Source organism: Anser brachyrhynchus (genome assembly GCF_964034855.1).
Source record: "Anser brachyrhynchus genome assembly, chromosome: 15".
NCBI lineage: Eukaryota > Metazoa > Chordata > Aves > Anseriformes > Anatidae > Anser > Anser brachyrhynchus.
Window position 1 is genome coordinate 6,537,319 of NC_137733.1, and position 13,556 is coordinate 6,550,874.

At 55.5% G+C, this 13,556-nt stretch overlaps 1 protein-coding gene across 12 annotated transcripts in view; it reads left to right on the forward strand.

Moving 5' to 3' along the window:
* Positions 1–13,556, forward strand: part of HMOX2 (heme oxygenase 2) — a 53,203-nt gene that overhangs the window by 36,609 nt on the left and 3,038 nt on the right. For 2 of the 12 annotated variants that reach the window (XM_080556284.1, XM_080556285.1), the window contains exons 2-3: positions 1,501–1,614; positions 5,364–6,982. In XM_080556284.1, the coding sequence (XP_080412410.1) occupies positions 1,524–1,614; positions 5,364–6,562 (1,290 nt within the window). In that variant the 5' untranslated portion in view covers positions 1,501–1,523 and the 3' untranslated portion in view covers positions 6,563–6,982. Of the gene's footprint in view, positions 1–105; positions 224–1,065; positions 1,372–1,500; positions 1,615–5,363; positions 6,983–7,168; positions 7,814–11,510; positions 11,622–13,351; positions 13,470–13,556 lie in introns of those variants that run through there. The other 10 variants (XM_080556288.1, XM_080556289.1, XM_080556282.1 and 7 more) reach the window with 9 other exon arrangements.

The following is a 13,556-nucleotide window of genomic DNA, read 5'->3' on the forward strand; positions in this document are numbered from 1 at the left end:
CAGGCAGGGATTTCCCCTCTGATGCACTCCCCCTGCAAACACATGACAGCGCTTAGTGTTATGGAGTTATCTTTGGAGCAAATAACTCATTTCTCCTCTCCTAAGGAGAGGATGCCCATTGCTAAGTCAGGTATTATCTCTTGCATGGAACAAGAAGATGGGCAGCTGGTCACCAATCTCAAGGGCTCTGAAGAGGAGGAGTTGCCAAGTGGCCCCTGTGCAGGTAAAGCACATCAGACTTCTGGGGAAATGCCGGTCAGAGAGGTAAAAATCTGACTTGCCAATGTCTTATCCCCTTCTGGAGATGAGCAGGAAAGAAGATGGAGCTTGCTTGTGTGTCCATAGCCAGTCAGTGTCTCACAAAAATAGCAGGGTTGACCCAGAGTGCATCTTTCCCATCTCCTATGCAGTACCTAGGCAGGGCTGCACACTTGCTCTCTGACAGCCAGGGGCCTACCATCAGCTTGCAGTTATTAATTTGGTTTCTTTGTTGCTTCTGTGGCTGGTTGGCCCCTCTGGAGCAGTTGTGCTAGACTCTCAACATCTCCTGTGCCTGACACTTCTTACCAGTAAGCTCAGGTCAGACTTTGAGGAGCAGAGCAGGCTTTTGTGTTTGCCAGGAGCTTTCCTGCTTGCGGAGCCCTCGGCAGCTCCGAGCTGTTTGGGTTCCTGGGGGCTTTGGTGGATCGTCCACGCAGCACCGCTGCACCCTGCCCATGGGGTGCTGAGGGAGGCCTGGCTGTGCCCCGCTGGGGCACGTCAGCAGGATGAAGCTCTCTGTAACACATTAATTTTCTCTCATTTGAGCTCTCTGGGCAATTACATATATTAGCAGTGCTTCTGACTAAGGCAGATATCCATGCTATTTAAGTAATGAACGAAAGTAGGTTCCTTATTGGGCAATGCCTGAAGTTTTTTTTTAAAAGATCTTATAAAATGCATTATTAAAGCCAAAAGTCAGGGGAACCAGCACCCCTACTAGTGTTGTAGAGCCATGCTGTAACAGAAGCGGGCCTTTCTGACACCGAGGTGCGCATTGTGGTGCTGTCCCCACCAGCCGTTCTGCTCGGGATTCTCCTTCTATTGCAGCTGACCGGGGGCAAGGAGGAGGCGAACGCCCACCGGGGCCGCCCGGCACAGCCCGGGGGCCTCCTCCGCGCCGCCAGGAGCTGGCTTCAGCGGCCGCCTCCTCCCGCCGCCGGCCGGCACCGGGCCTCAGGAGGGCCGCGGGCCGCCGCCCGCCATTTTCCGCCTCCCTCAGAGGCGAGGGCGCCGCCCGCCATTGGCCGTCGCCATCACGTGCTCCCCGCACACAGCGGCTGCGGGGAGCCGCCGCCGTGCGGGGCCGGGGCTGCGGTGGGGGGCCGCGGGGTGCGGGGAGCTGGGGCTGCCCGGGGCGGGGGGGCTCCTCGGGGGGTTGTTGTGGGCCCCCCTCCCCGTCGGAGCGCCCCGAGAAAGGGCAGAGGCGGGCTGACGGCCCCCCCTCTTCTCCCCGAGCAGGACCCCCCGGAGCGGAGCCGGCCATGATCTCCCACGCGGACCGGGAGGAAGAGCTGCGGGCCTCCCGCCTGCGCGCGGTCGAAGGGAAGGCAGCTCCGAATGGCAGCCGTCCAGGTAAGGGGCCGGTGCGACCGGCTGGGAGCCTGCCGCCGGGGAAAACGGCTCTGGCACCCCCCCGGATCCTGCCAGAACGTGCAGCAGTGGTCGTACTGGGTCACACCATGGTCTGTCGAGCGTTGTCTGCCCCGACAACGGCTGTCACCGGACACAGGCAAGAGCAAGCAGGCGGTGCTGTGTCCATGTGCCTTCTCAGGCCTCAGCAGCCTGCGTCTTCACAAGCTCCTGAACTAGATGTCTTGGTATCTCATAGCCCGCTTTGTATTTTGTTGCCTTCTGGATTTATTTGCATTTTTAGCACCCATGACAGCTTACAGGAAGGAATTCCACAGCTTAGTTAGCTACCTCCTTTGGTTTGCTTTGAAGCCGCCTTCTAGTAGTTCATTTGATGCCAGTAACTCTTTTTTCAGAGCAAATGGGGCAGAATGGATCCCTACCCACTCCTCAGGCCACTTGTGCTTTCACAGACATCTGTTATATCCCCTATCAACTGTAGCTTTTGCAAGCAGAACGGACAGATGAGTCATCTCCAGTACAGAAGCTGTGCCATGCCTTTGATCATTCTTTTTTCAATGTATTTTTCTCAGTGCTATTAGAGCTTTTGTAAGGTGGGGGATCCATCCTCCCCCTTGCAAGTAATCAGGATGTGGACTTACTGTGGATTCAGAGAAGCAGGGAAGAATGACACTCTATTTTTCCCCTCTATTCTTTTCCCAACAGTTGCTAATATTTGGTTAGCTGTTTTGCATGCCCAGCAGCTGTGGTTTTCATCAATGTGTTCTAGTGCCAAGATGCTATTCCTGAATGATACCAAGAACACCCTAGGCTCATCCTCGTATAAATGCAAGGTATAGAGGCTTTCCTCCCCTGCAGTTCTTTGTTTACCTGCAGTGAATGTCCCCTGTTGTTCCCCTGCCACCTAACTGGTCACTATCACAAGGCTCCGCCACAGCTGATCTTTACAGTCATCCTTTGTTTCCTTAACCCTGGATAACACAGACTCATCAGCAGACGTCTCCACTTCCCCCTTTGCTCCATTAGTACCTTCTTTTGGGTCACTTTTTCCATGGCAATTTAGTTTCTTCGTCAGTTTTGGTGAAGCAAAAATGTCATTCAGGAATGTTTTTGGATGCCTGATCTCCCTTTTGCTAACACTGGTGTTATCTCTGAAGAACTCTAAGTGGTTTGTGAGATGAGACTACTTTTTCCAAAGGCCATGCCAGCTCTTCCCCAGTATGCCCTCTTTGATCATCTGTCAGTAATTCTTATATTCCAGTTTCTGTTCATTTGCTTGGAATGTCTGTCGGGCTCCCTGGTCCCTGCAGCTCCCCTCGAGCCTTTTCTCTGGCATCACATCAGCCACCTTCCAGTCCTGACAGTGAGGTACAACAGTTAAAAGAGTCCAGCTGTGTTGTGAGGCCATGTGAGCAGCGCTGCTGAGTTGGACCAAAGGTCTGAACGGCTCAGAGCCATGTCTCAGGGATTTCAGGACTGGCCAGAAGTAGATGCCAGGGAAGGGAATGAGCATACGGGCGACACCTCCCCAGCACACTCTACCATTCTTCCACTTAAAATACTTTCAGAAAATTACAGTCACCAAGATTTCAATTAAACCCTATACAGACAGCTTTTCCTGGATACCAATTAAGATTCCTGGTACATCAGAAGTAACAAAAATGGTTGTAGAAGTTTCATAGTGGAGAGCTGGAACCATGGCAGTAAACAATGTAACATGAAGCTTAAAATTTGTGAATTTCCCCAAAAAGTACAGAACACCATAGAAGACTTGATTCTTATGTGCTTTGAAGACTTCTTCAAGTTCTGCATAAAGAAACAAAATTCTGTGTAAATACCAAATTTAGGGTAGGTGAAGAATATCTCTCTGTGCCACAACAGCAGCACAGCAGCTTCACTAGCTCCATCATCTACTCGGTAAGTCTGAGGTACCGGTCAAGAGCTTCATGCTGGCCTGACAGAAATGTCAACCTGTGTTTGGGTATCATCTTACGCTAGTCCTGCAGGCCTGGATGGATGTACCTGCAGGCAAATGGAAATACCTTCATGGTGAAGAGCAAAATTCCAGTTCCTGTTGCTCTCAAAGGATGATTTTAACGAAAACTTTGAGGGAAAAACTGGACTAACTACCATGCCAAATTGCCATGAAAGGTATCTCAGGAGTTTGCTGTGAAATCATGTTGCGATGCTTTCTTGCACTGACTACAAAGAGGAAGATTAAATATGTGTATATGTTGGTCTGGTTAGAAATTGTAGGCTCGAAGTCCTTCCTTTATTGCATACTTACGGTTCAGTAGTGACTCTCGCCTTCCAAGGCATGCAGTTCCTTATCGCAGCTCTACCAGACCACAGGAAGCGCCTGTGGTTCGTAGGTCTGTCCCACAGGACCGATATGTTACCAGTTTATTTCACAAGAGTTTTCACAGAATCAGATGGTAGCGGTCAAATCTATGTCACTGTGGGGGAGAAAAAAATCTGGAGGTCTCCATGTCTGTGGCTTTAGACTTCAGCCTGTTCCATGTTTTGGGTCTACATATAGTCAACAGCAAGACAGCCTTTATATTGGGAAGTCCATGTAAAGAGATGCCATGGAAATCTGTTTGCATGATTAACCTGTCTTAAATTTGGATGTGACACCTCTCTTCAGAGATAGGTGTTGCCATTTCGACATCCCACGTACTTCCCTCTGATGTCCGTTTACCCTTCCCTGACAGCAGAAGGGTGCGTGCTCACTGCTCCTGTCTTGCCAATTGAGTGCAGAAGCCTGCTAAGAGCTGTTCCTCCGCTGGCAGCAAGGCCCACAGCACAGTTGGGGTTACAGGTTTTTGAGCCTGTTAAGGTGCTCATCAAACCAGATTTCAGCAGTGGAAGGAGTCACTGCTCTCTGTAAATGCCCTAGAAATCTATACAAGCACCTTGTCCTCGAAGGCTTTCAAGTGACCTGGGTCTGTGTAGCATATATTGGTATCATTAACACTTCTGCAAGACAGTGTGAACAAGAGGGAAGGCTTTTGCCTGTGTCCCAGAAGGCGTTCATAACTTCAGCTGGCGTTACTTCCTCTGACTTGCACTACCTTCATCTTCCATGTTTATCAGCTTTCCGCAGTTCATAATCTGGAATCAACTGTGCTGGATCTTCGATGTGCTCAGACTGTGTTCTACCAACAGTGGCTTTGACAGTGGATTTGTTCTGCACTGTTGGAAACAGAAAGTTACTTTGCTGCTGCTCTAAGATTGGCATAAGCCATGCTGCAGGCGATGGGCGTGTTTCATGCCTTAGGGCCAATGTCTTCTTCGTGCGTTTGCTCTCTCTGCATTACCAGCAGCACAAGTAAGAGCAGAGATTGCATCCTTTGTAATGAAAGTAATGTTCTGCTGAACAAGGTAGTTCTTTATGACCCTTCTCTGACTTCCAGTTCAACTTTTAATAGCGTTTTCAGATATAATATCCCAGAATAGCAGCAATCTTCTCCCATTTGAGCACTAAACTTTTACCTGTGATGTGCATATAATTTCAGTAGAGTCAAGTTACTGCAGAGCATGCAGGGCTATTTTCAGGGTTTGTTCCTGTGAGCACTGCAAAATCCACCCAGTAGGTTGGAGGGAAATACCAGAAAATTTTAACCTTCAAGTCAATCCGTTGAGTTTTTAGAATTTGTCCCCTTTTGATTTCCCGTGTCCAATGCTTCCTTTCTTGCTTGTGACTCTTCTTGATTCTCATTTTCTTGCAGCTGAGGAAGGGATTTCGAGCAAGAAAGAGGAGGATCCCCACCAGGGCATTCCTGGGCCAGGGAAGCCCAAGGGCTTACTGTCAGGACTATCCAAGGAGAAGAGTTCCCAGAGTATTGCACATGACCAAGTTCCCCCCCACAGGTCAGAAAGGGTTCAGAGACCTCCCCTGGGGAGGAGTCAAAGTCGAGTGATGCTGCGTGGAAAAAGTTTCAGGAGGCTGCCTGATATCATCCAGCAGAGAAATCCTGCTGCGGGGAGACTGACGATATGTGGGGACTGTGGGAAGAGCTTCCGGGTGAGCTCCAACCTCGTCCAGCATCGGAGAATCCACACTGGAGAGAAACCCTTCACCTGCTCCGACTGCGGGGAGAGCTTCCGGCAGCGATCGCACCTCATCCAGCACCAGAGGATCCACACCGGGGAGAGGCCCTACGAGTGCACCGAGTGCGGGAAGAGCTTCAGCATGAGCTCCAAGCTGATCCGGCACCAGATAACCCACACCGGGGAGAAGCCCTACAAGTGTGCCGAGTGCGGGAAGAGCTTCTCTGGGAATTCGCAGCTCGTCCAGCACCAGCGAGTGCACACCGGGGAGAAACCCTACAAGTGCAGTGACTGCGGGAAGAGCTTCAGCGTGAGCTCAGCCCTGACGCGACACCAGCGGGTCCACACTGGGGAGAAACCCTACGAGTGCGCAGAGTGCGGGAAGAGCTTCAGCCAGAGCTCCGAGCTGATGAAGCACCAGCGCGTCCACACTGGGGAGAAGCCCTACGAGTGCTCCGAGTGCGGGAAGAGCTTCACGGTGAGTTCTGCCCTCATCCAGCACCGGCGGTTCCACCTGGGCGAGCGCCCCTACGGGTGCACCGAGTGCGGGAAGAGCTTCACGGTGAGCTCCCACCTCATCCAGCACCGCCGCTTCCACACTGGGGAGCGCCCCTTCGAGTGCACCGAGTGCGGGAAGAGCTTCCTGTGGAGATCAGCCCTGCTCCGCCACCACAGGGTCCACACAGGAGAGAGGCCCTATGCCTGCGCGGACTGCGGGGACAGCTTTCGGCAGAGTGCCCACCTCATCCAGCACCGGCGCACCCACACCGGGGAGCGGCCCTACGCCTGTGCTGACTGCGGGAAGGGCTTCACCGTGAGCTCTGCGCTCCTCCGGCACCAGCAGATCCACAGGGCCGGGGAGCCCCAGGAGGGGTGAGAGTGGGGTGCAGTCAGGTCTGGTGCCCTGTGACATCCCCGGGGAGCAAAGCCCGGCGTCGCTCTCCCTTCGCTCTGTCGATTGCCCCGCTTACGGAGAGTGAAAGCAATTTCTTTTTAGGAGAATGGAAAGGAGGTTCTTCAGGAGGCCCTAAAAAGTAGGGGTGGAAGAAAGGGAGAGCGTGTGCAGAGAGCTGACCTGGAGGTGTGATGCCGTGGCGGGAGGAGGTGGTGGTCAGAGGGGTGGCGCTGAGGAGAGGCGTTGGGGCAGCCTGGAATATTCTGTGGTGTGTTTTAGAGGAGGGGAGATACCGTGCCTTTGGAGAACTTACAGAGGGAAGTAAACGGACCATCCTAGAGCCTGCAAACCTCTGACGAGGTAAACAAAAAGACTCGCCAATAAAGCCTTCACCACACCGCCGCTGACCCCGTTTTTCTCCCGCCGCCCGCGCCCGGCCCCGCCGCCTCCCCCGGGGGCTCAGCGCCCCCTCACGGCCGGGGGCCGCCCGCCCTTCGGGAGCCCCCACTGCGCCTGCGCGGCCGGGGAGGGGCCTCCTGCGCTGGCCACGGCGGGGCGGGCCCGAGAGCCCCCTAGTTTTTGACGTGGCAGCCCCCTTCTCCAATCGGCGGCCCCGAGCGTGCCGTCAGGGGCCGGTGATTGGCCGCGCCGCCGCCGTCCCGCATATAAACGCCGGGCGGCCGGGCCGGGAGTCGCGTCAGCGCCGCGGGGCAGCGCGAGAACGGCGGCGGCGGCGGGCGGTGAGTGGTGCGCGTGCGCGGCGCCGTCCCCATGGCAACGCGGCGGGGCCGGGGCCGCCCCTGAGGTAACGGCGGGGGCTGGGGGGGGCCCGGCCGGGGCTCGCCGCCGGTGCTGGGCCCGGGGCCCGCCGCCACCAGGCCGAGGCGCTCGGGCTCGGCCCCGCCGGGCTCCCGTCACATCCCGGGGCCGTTCCGGAGCTCGGCCGGCTGGGGCTGGCCCGGTCCGCAGCGGGGCTGGGAGGACCGAGGCCTCGGGGCCTCCCGCTGCCCCCCGTCGGGCGGAGCGGCCGCACTGCTCCGGCCTCTCGGCGCCCGTGCGCGGCTGCGTTCCGCGTGGGGCCGTAACGGCCCGGTGCCGGCGGTCCCGGCACGTCCAGCTGCGTGCCCGCGGGGCCGGTGCCCCTCGGTACCTGGGTGCTTGTCCCGCCGCGCCCTGCCTCCCCCCGGCTGACCGAGCTGCCCCCTGCGCTGCTCCCCCGGCCCACACGAGAAGGTAAAGCGCTGACGGGCCGCCTGCTGCGGGGGCTGCTCCCTGAAGCACCCACCTGGGCGAGCGCAACGGTCTGAGAGCTCACCAGGAGCTTCCCTCCACGATGAGCTCGCTGAGGTGCTGGGCTGCAGCTGGAGGGGGGCAGAAGCCGTGTTTGCTTGGGCACTGCTGGGAGCGCCTAGGGCTTGACGTACTGGCTGTGTCCAGGCAGAGTCTGAAACTCAGGTGGGGTCAGGAAATGTAGTGACTTATGCTGTGGGTCTCTGCCTCCACCAGCCAAGTACCTCCCTAGAGGGAGAAGGAGTTGAGACGCTCTTCTGATATAATTGCCAGGTTACCTTGGTGATGGCTTCAAGCTGCTAGGCCTGGAGTTGTAGGATTCGTCTCACCTTTGAGATGCTTGAGTACACAGCACGGCTGGACGCTGATCCTCAATGCCAGGATGCAAGCTGTGTGCGTTTGGGGAAGCACCTTCAAGTCGCGTGCTAGTTGAACAGCAACTGTGAACTCTGTACTGAGTGGGTGTTCTGTGAATTATTGAACCTCTGAGAGTGCCTGAGCAAAGCCAGGACTTCCAGTCTCAGTTCCCTACTGCAGTGCAGTCTCTTGACTTCCTTCAAAGGGCAGGGTCATCCCGGGGTTAGCCATCGTCCTACGCTGAGAACAACGGCCGCGCACCTCGAGTGCGAAGCTCGCTGTGCAGATGTCTGTAGGGGAAAAGCAAGTGCTGGCTAGATGAGGTGGGGATATTTTCCAGGAGGGCTTTAGTGCTGTTATTGGAAAATAAATGCTTGGAGTGCTGAGTTGTCCTGTACCAAAACTACTTTTCCACTTCTCCTGCCCTGCTACCCCAGGTCTCGTGGCTGTTGGACTTCTCCCAGGCAGGGTGCTGGGGAGGTATGTGTTTACTCTGAACATCAGCCAGGGGCTGGATGAGCACAGAGCTGCTCCCAGCAAACGAAGCCGTGTTCTGGCCTCTGAAGCGGAGGCAGGCAGCTGCTCAAACCTCCCCCTCGGCCTGTAGGACACTGCCTCCTTTGAAGGAGAGGGATGGCCCAAGAAGCCAGTGCTCTGACCAGTGACCATGTCATAGAATTTCAGCTGCTTGTTATTGAGTAAAAACAGCGGTCTGTGGTGAGATGGGTTATAACGCTTTGATTTTCCCCTCCTCCAAGTTCTCTTCAGGATCCTAATATGGAAGAGGACGGGGTTTTGATTGGTGCTGACTTGCCTCTTGAGTTTGTGGCTCATCAGGGAGCTGTCTGTGCTAGAGCCTGTATCAGGAAGATCTAAGCTTCCTCATTTTCCTGTACGTGTGCTGTCCTCACCTCATGCTGAAGGGACCGGTGTCCCTGCCCTACGTTTTGCTGTGGAGGCGAGCACGTCGAACCGAGCTCTAACAAAAACAGCACGCGAGATGTGGGTCTGAGAGCGTGCCAAAGTCCTTAAATGACTTCTTGTGCCCTAACGCCTTCTTCTGAGGGGGGCAGTGCTACCTGAACAGCAGCTCACCGTGCTGAGCAGTTGCGCTTCCACAACACTGGTGACAGCTCTGGGCAAGTGCCTCCGAGCCCCCTCAGATGCTCTCTGTGTAGCCTGGCGAGCAAAGCGCCGGTGTTGGCGAGCGCCACTAAACAAAGTGTGCTCAGGGGCGCGGGGCTTGCCTAGTGGGTGTGTTAGCAGGCTTGCCTTGGTCGAAGATGAGCTCAGGAGCTGTGCTGTGTATGTCTGGCCACTGGGAGCCTCTGACCATTGCTGCCCCCGAATTTCTGGAGTTTGGTCTGTGTGTTCCTTTGGGTTGGGTTCACCTTCTGCCTTTGTACCTCCTCCAGGCGGTGAGCGGTGCCGAAGCGCCCTTCGTGGCTCCTGGTGCCTGCTGCTTTGCATCTGGGGCCGGGAAGGCAGCACGCCCTGCCTTGGGGCTGCAGCTCCTGGGAGGGATGAGACAAATCAGAACCAGTTCCTCTGGCTCAGGTTTGGAATCTGCATTTCTTGGGCAGCGCCAGGCCTGAAGTCAGCTGAGCAGAAAGCCAGGCTGCCATGAAGAGTTCCCCCCTGTCAGCAGGGAGCTGGCTGGCTTGCTGGGCGGGCAGCCTGTGCCCACTCGTGCCCGTGGCAGGCTTTTCTCTGGGCCTGGGCAGGGGCAACCTGCAGCACTGCGGGCATCCCCTCGGGTCCTGCTGAGGCTGTGCTCAGAGCACCTCCGAGGCTCTCGCTGCTGTGTGCGGCTGGCTGCTGTCCCGGAGCAGCCTGGGTTAGACCCGTTGGGCACTGCTCTGCGCTCCCACCCAGGGCAGGCCCTGTGGCAGTGAGCACAAGGACGCCCCAGCATGGGTAAAAGCTTTGCCCTGATGGTGTGTCCCCGAGCTGGGGCAGGGCCCTGCTCCTCCATACCCGGGGGTGAGCTCAGACCCAGCTCCTGCTGCTCTGCAGGGCCGTAAGGGTAGCTGTAACCCGAGGGCTGGAAGCTGGGGCAGTTAATTTATAACTAGCACTCTTGGTGTTAGCATTTTGCTAGCTTGGAGCCACCGGGCGATCTCCCTGTTCTGGCTCTGTGCGGGCTTGCTTGGCGTGCCTGCAGCCGTCGATCTGCTCATCTCTTCCCCGGCCTCCAGCCAGGGGCCGAGTGGTGAGCCCACGGGTGCAGCCTGCGCAGGGAGGTGGGAGCCAAGCTGGGAGAGCAGGAGGGGTCCCTCTAAGCAGCCAGGGCTTCCTGGAGAGCCAGCAGGGAGCTTAGTGCCTGCCTCATCTGGCAAGGCTGCCTGGAACTCGGTGGTGTAATCAGCACAGCACTGATTACAGCTCCATTTTCTAAATGAGGTGGCTGGATTTGTGGCGTAGCCGGGGTGTTCAGCTGGGTTAAGCCAGGTAGACACCTGCTGCTGCTTCTGGGTGCTTCTCGTGCAGCCTGCTACGTCCGCGGAGGCTTTTCTCTTCCCAAAATGGGGGGGGGGAGATTGCAGTTGCTTCTGGGGTTTGGAGTAAACCCTGTTCGGTGGGAGAGGAGCGTCTGAGTGGTAGCAGGAACACTGTCTGCAGCTCACTGTGCTCAATAGTAGCTGCTCTGATGCTTTGTGGAGAACAGCCTGGGGAAGGCAGAGCAGCGGGGTCTGCCCCTGCGTTGGGACTTGTTCATATGCCCTTCCAGGGAGGCTTTCGTTTCTTCCAGGAGCTGTGGGGCGTCAGAGCCTGACTTAGTGCTTCCGTACTGCCGGGCAGCTGAGGTGGTTGTTCATCTTCCGAACTTCCAGGTAGCTTACGGAGGAGAGGTGCTTCCCCATCCAATTACCCTGCTCCAACTCCAGCCTCGGATGAGATGTTCGGTAGCAGCAGCGGAAAGCAGCTTGCTCACGAGTTCGGTGCAGGTTGCTGACGTGGAGGTCTCGGGTAGCCTTCAGCCAGCAGCCCTCCTGAAGCGTGGCACCTGATGCAGGCTGCTCCCGGTGTCGTGGGGCTCCTCTGAGAGCAAGGTTTTGTCGGCTGGCTGTTAGCGTTGAGGTTTGGAGGAGCTGAACTGAACGAGCAAGGCTGTTCTCTTGAAAGTGTCCTGGTGTGCAGCGGAAAGGGCCGGTGGCTGCTCCTTGCTGCCCTGTGTGTGGTGCAGCTGCAGGACTCCCTGCTAGGCTGCTCGACACTTCCTACATATCCCTTCCACTAAGGCAGCTTCCCTCTAACATCCCGCTCTAACTCTGCCTTTCAGAGTGCCTAATCCCCAACACAGACCAGCAATGCCGTCCCTTGTGGAGAGCTCGGAAGGGGGAGACGAAGGGGAAAGCTTACGCTATGAGGAAATGGAAGATGACAACGTCAGGTGAGTGGTGCTGGCCCTGTCTTGCAACATGGCACAGACAGGGTCTTGGGCAAGGCGGGAGAGCTGCCAGGTAAAGGAGTGGTATTTCTCCGCGTCTGAGAGGGAGTGAGGGACTAGAATAGGTGATTAATCAAATGCATGTGCAGTAAAGTCTGTTTATTCAACAGTGTAGTGAAAGGGTGGAAGGGATGGGAAGGAATGATCAACAAGCTGTCAGCAAGCATGGGTTTTTTTAGGCTTTACTCAAACTTCAGAAGTGCTTTGGCCGTTTAGCAGTCTTGTTTGTGCCTTCCTTGCCAAGGTGAACTGGCCTTTCATGGCTTGCTGGACTGCCTCATGTGATAGCAGCTTCTTATTTTGAAAGATGACTCTAGAGGTGAACTCTGCTCCAGTGAGCTGCATCTCTTGTCTTTGCAGAACACCCACTGGTCTAGGCAACGGTCTGTTCCTGGAGGTTCGTTTAAAAGACAGATGCAGGCACAGTGTCAGCCTCCTTACTCAGTTATGCTCTTCTCCAGCCTTTTCAGTATCTGCAGGATTGCTCTGAAAAGTGGATGTGGAGCAGCCTGAGTAAGCTGAGCTGGAAGCAAGTCCAGCTGGGACTGAGGCTGCCCTACAGCGAAGGGAAATAAGTAGTTGCGTTATTCCTACAGAGATTGGGGCTGCTTCTGTAAGGTGATGTTCTGCAGAACATACGTGTATGTTACTTCATTCAGCGGTACACAGAACTGTTTGGTTGTCCCTCTGTGCAATTAGTAGCTGCCTGCTAGCAGATGTGATGCAGTTGTGCTCAATGCACTCCATGAGTTCTGTTTTAAAAGCAAAAACTTAAGGTATGAAAATGAGAAGGGTGAGTAGGGTGGCTCCCAGGATACCTGAATGGATGGGTTTGCTTCTCTCGGACTAACTTCTCACGAACCTGAGCCTGTTATGCCTCCAGGCGCTCCTGTTGTGTCCAGGCCTTCTCTAGCCTGTTGGATGCATGAGTGTGGAGTGTTCAAAGCCTCTCTTACAGCTAACATACACAGTTTTTATGACTGCTTTGCTACAGGTAGCATGTACAAGATGCACTGTGGCATAATTTTGTGAGCGTAGGTGTTGAGAACTGTACCAAACTTCAGGTAGTGCAGTGGCTGTAATCTAAGCTGATACACTTCTAGAAGGAGAGCCTGTGAAAACCTGCAAAACCAGTGTAATTCAGGGTAAGTAAGCTTTTGAAGGATGTTCCTGCCCTGTTTTGTTGCTGGGCTCTCATTCCTTCTTCAGCAACTAATATAATACCACTGATGCCCCAGTTAGAAAAGCTGAGGTCTTGCCTGTGTGTTCATCTGCAGAGACCAAGGAGGGATACTACTGAGCTCTTTAGCCTGCCCTGGTAGTTGCCCTTGATATGCTCAAGGTCTCCTTTTTTAGTGTTGCTGGGGCTCACGGGGGTGAGAAGGAAAAGTAACAGTGCAACACCTGGGGATTCTTGGCAATTGCTTCGGCATCCTGGGTCGGAGCCTCCGGTAAGGATCAGGCCTCTCGCACTGACAAGTCTGGCTGGCCCGTGGGAGCCTGGCTGCTGCCGCTGTCACCTCCTCCAGGTGGTGCCAGTTGCAGCCTGGGGTGGGCTGAGGGACCCCCAGGATGGCTGGCGGGGGGTGGAGGCTCCCTCCAAACGCGGCAGGGACAAGCTGCTTGCTGTACCTGGAGGTGGAGTGAAAGGAGCTCTCCCTGCTTGCCTGCAGCCCCACCGACCTTTCAGAGTTGCTGAAGGATGGGACTAAGGAATCCCACGACCGTGCGGAGAACACTCAGTTTGTCAAAGACTTCCTGAAAGGACGGATCAAGAAGGAGCTCTTCAAGGTGAGTGCGGCTGTGCTCCTTGGCAGAGGAGCTCTTTGACGTACCCGACGACTGATGCAGGCTGGAGCGTGCTGGCCCAGAACAACT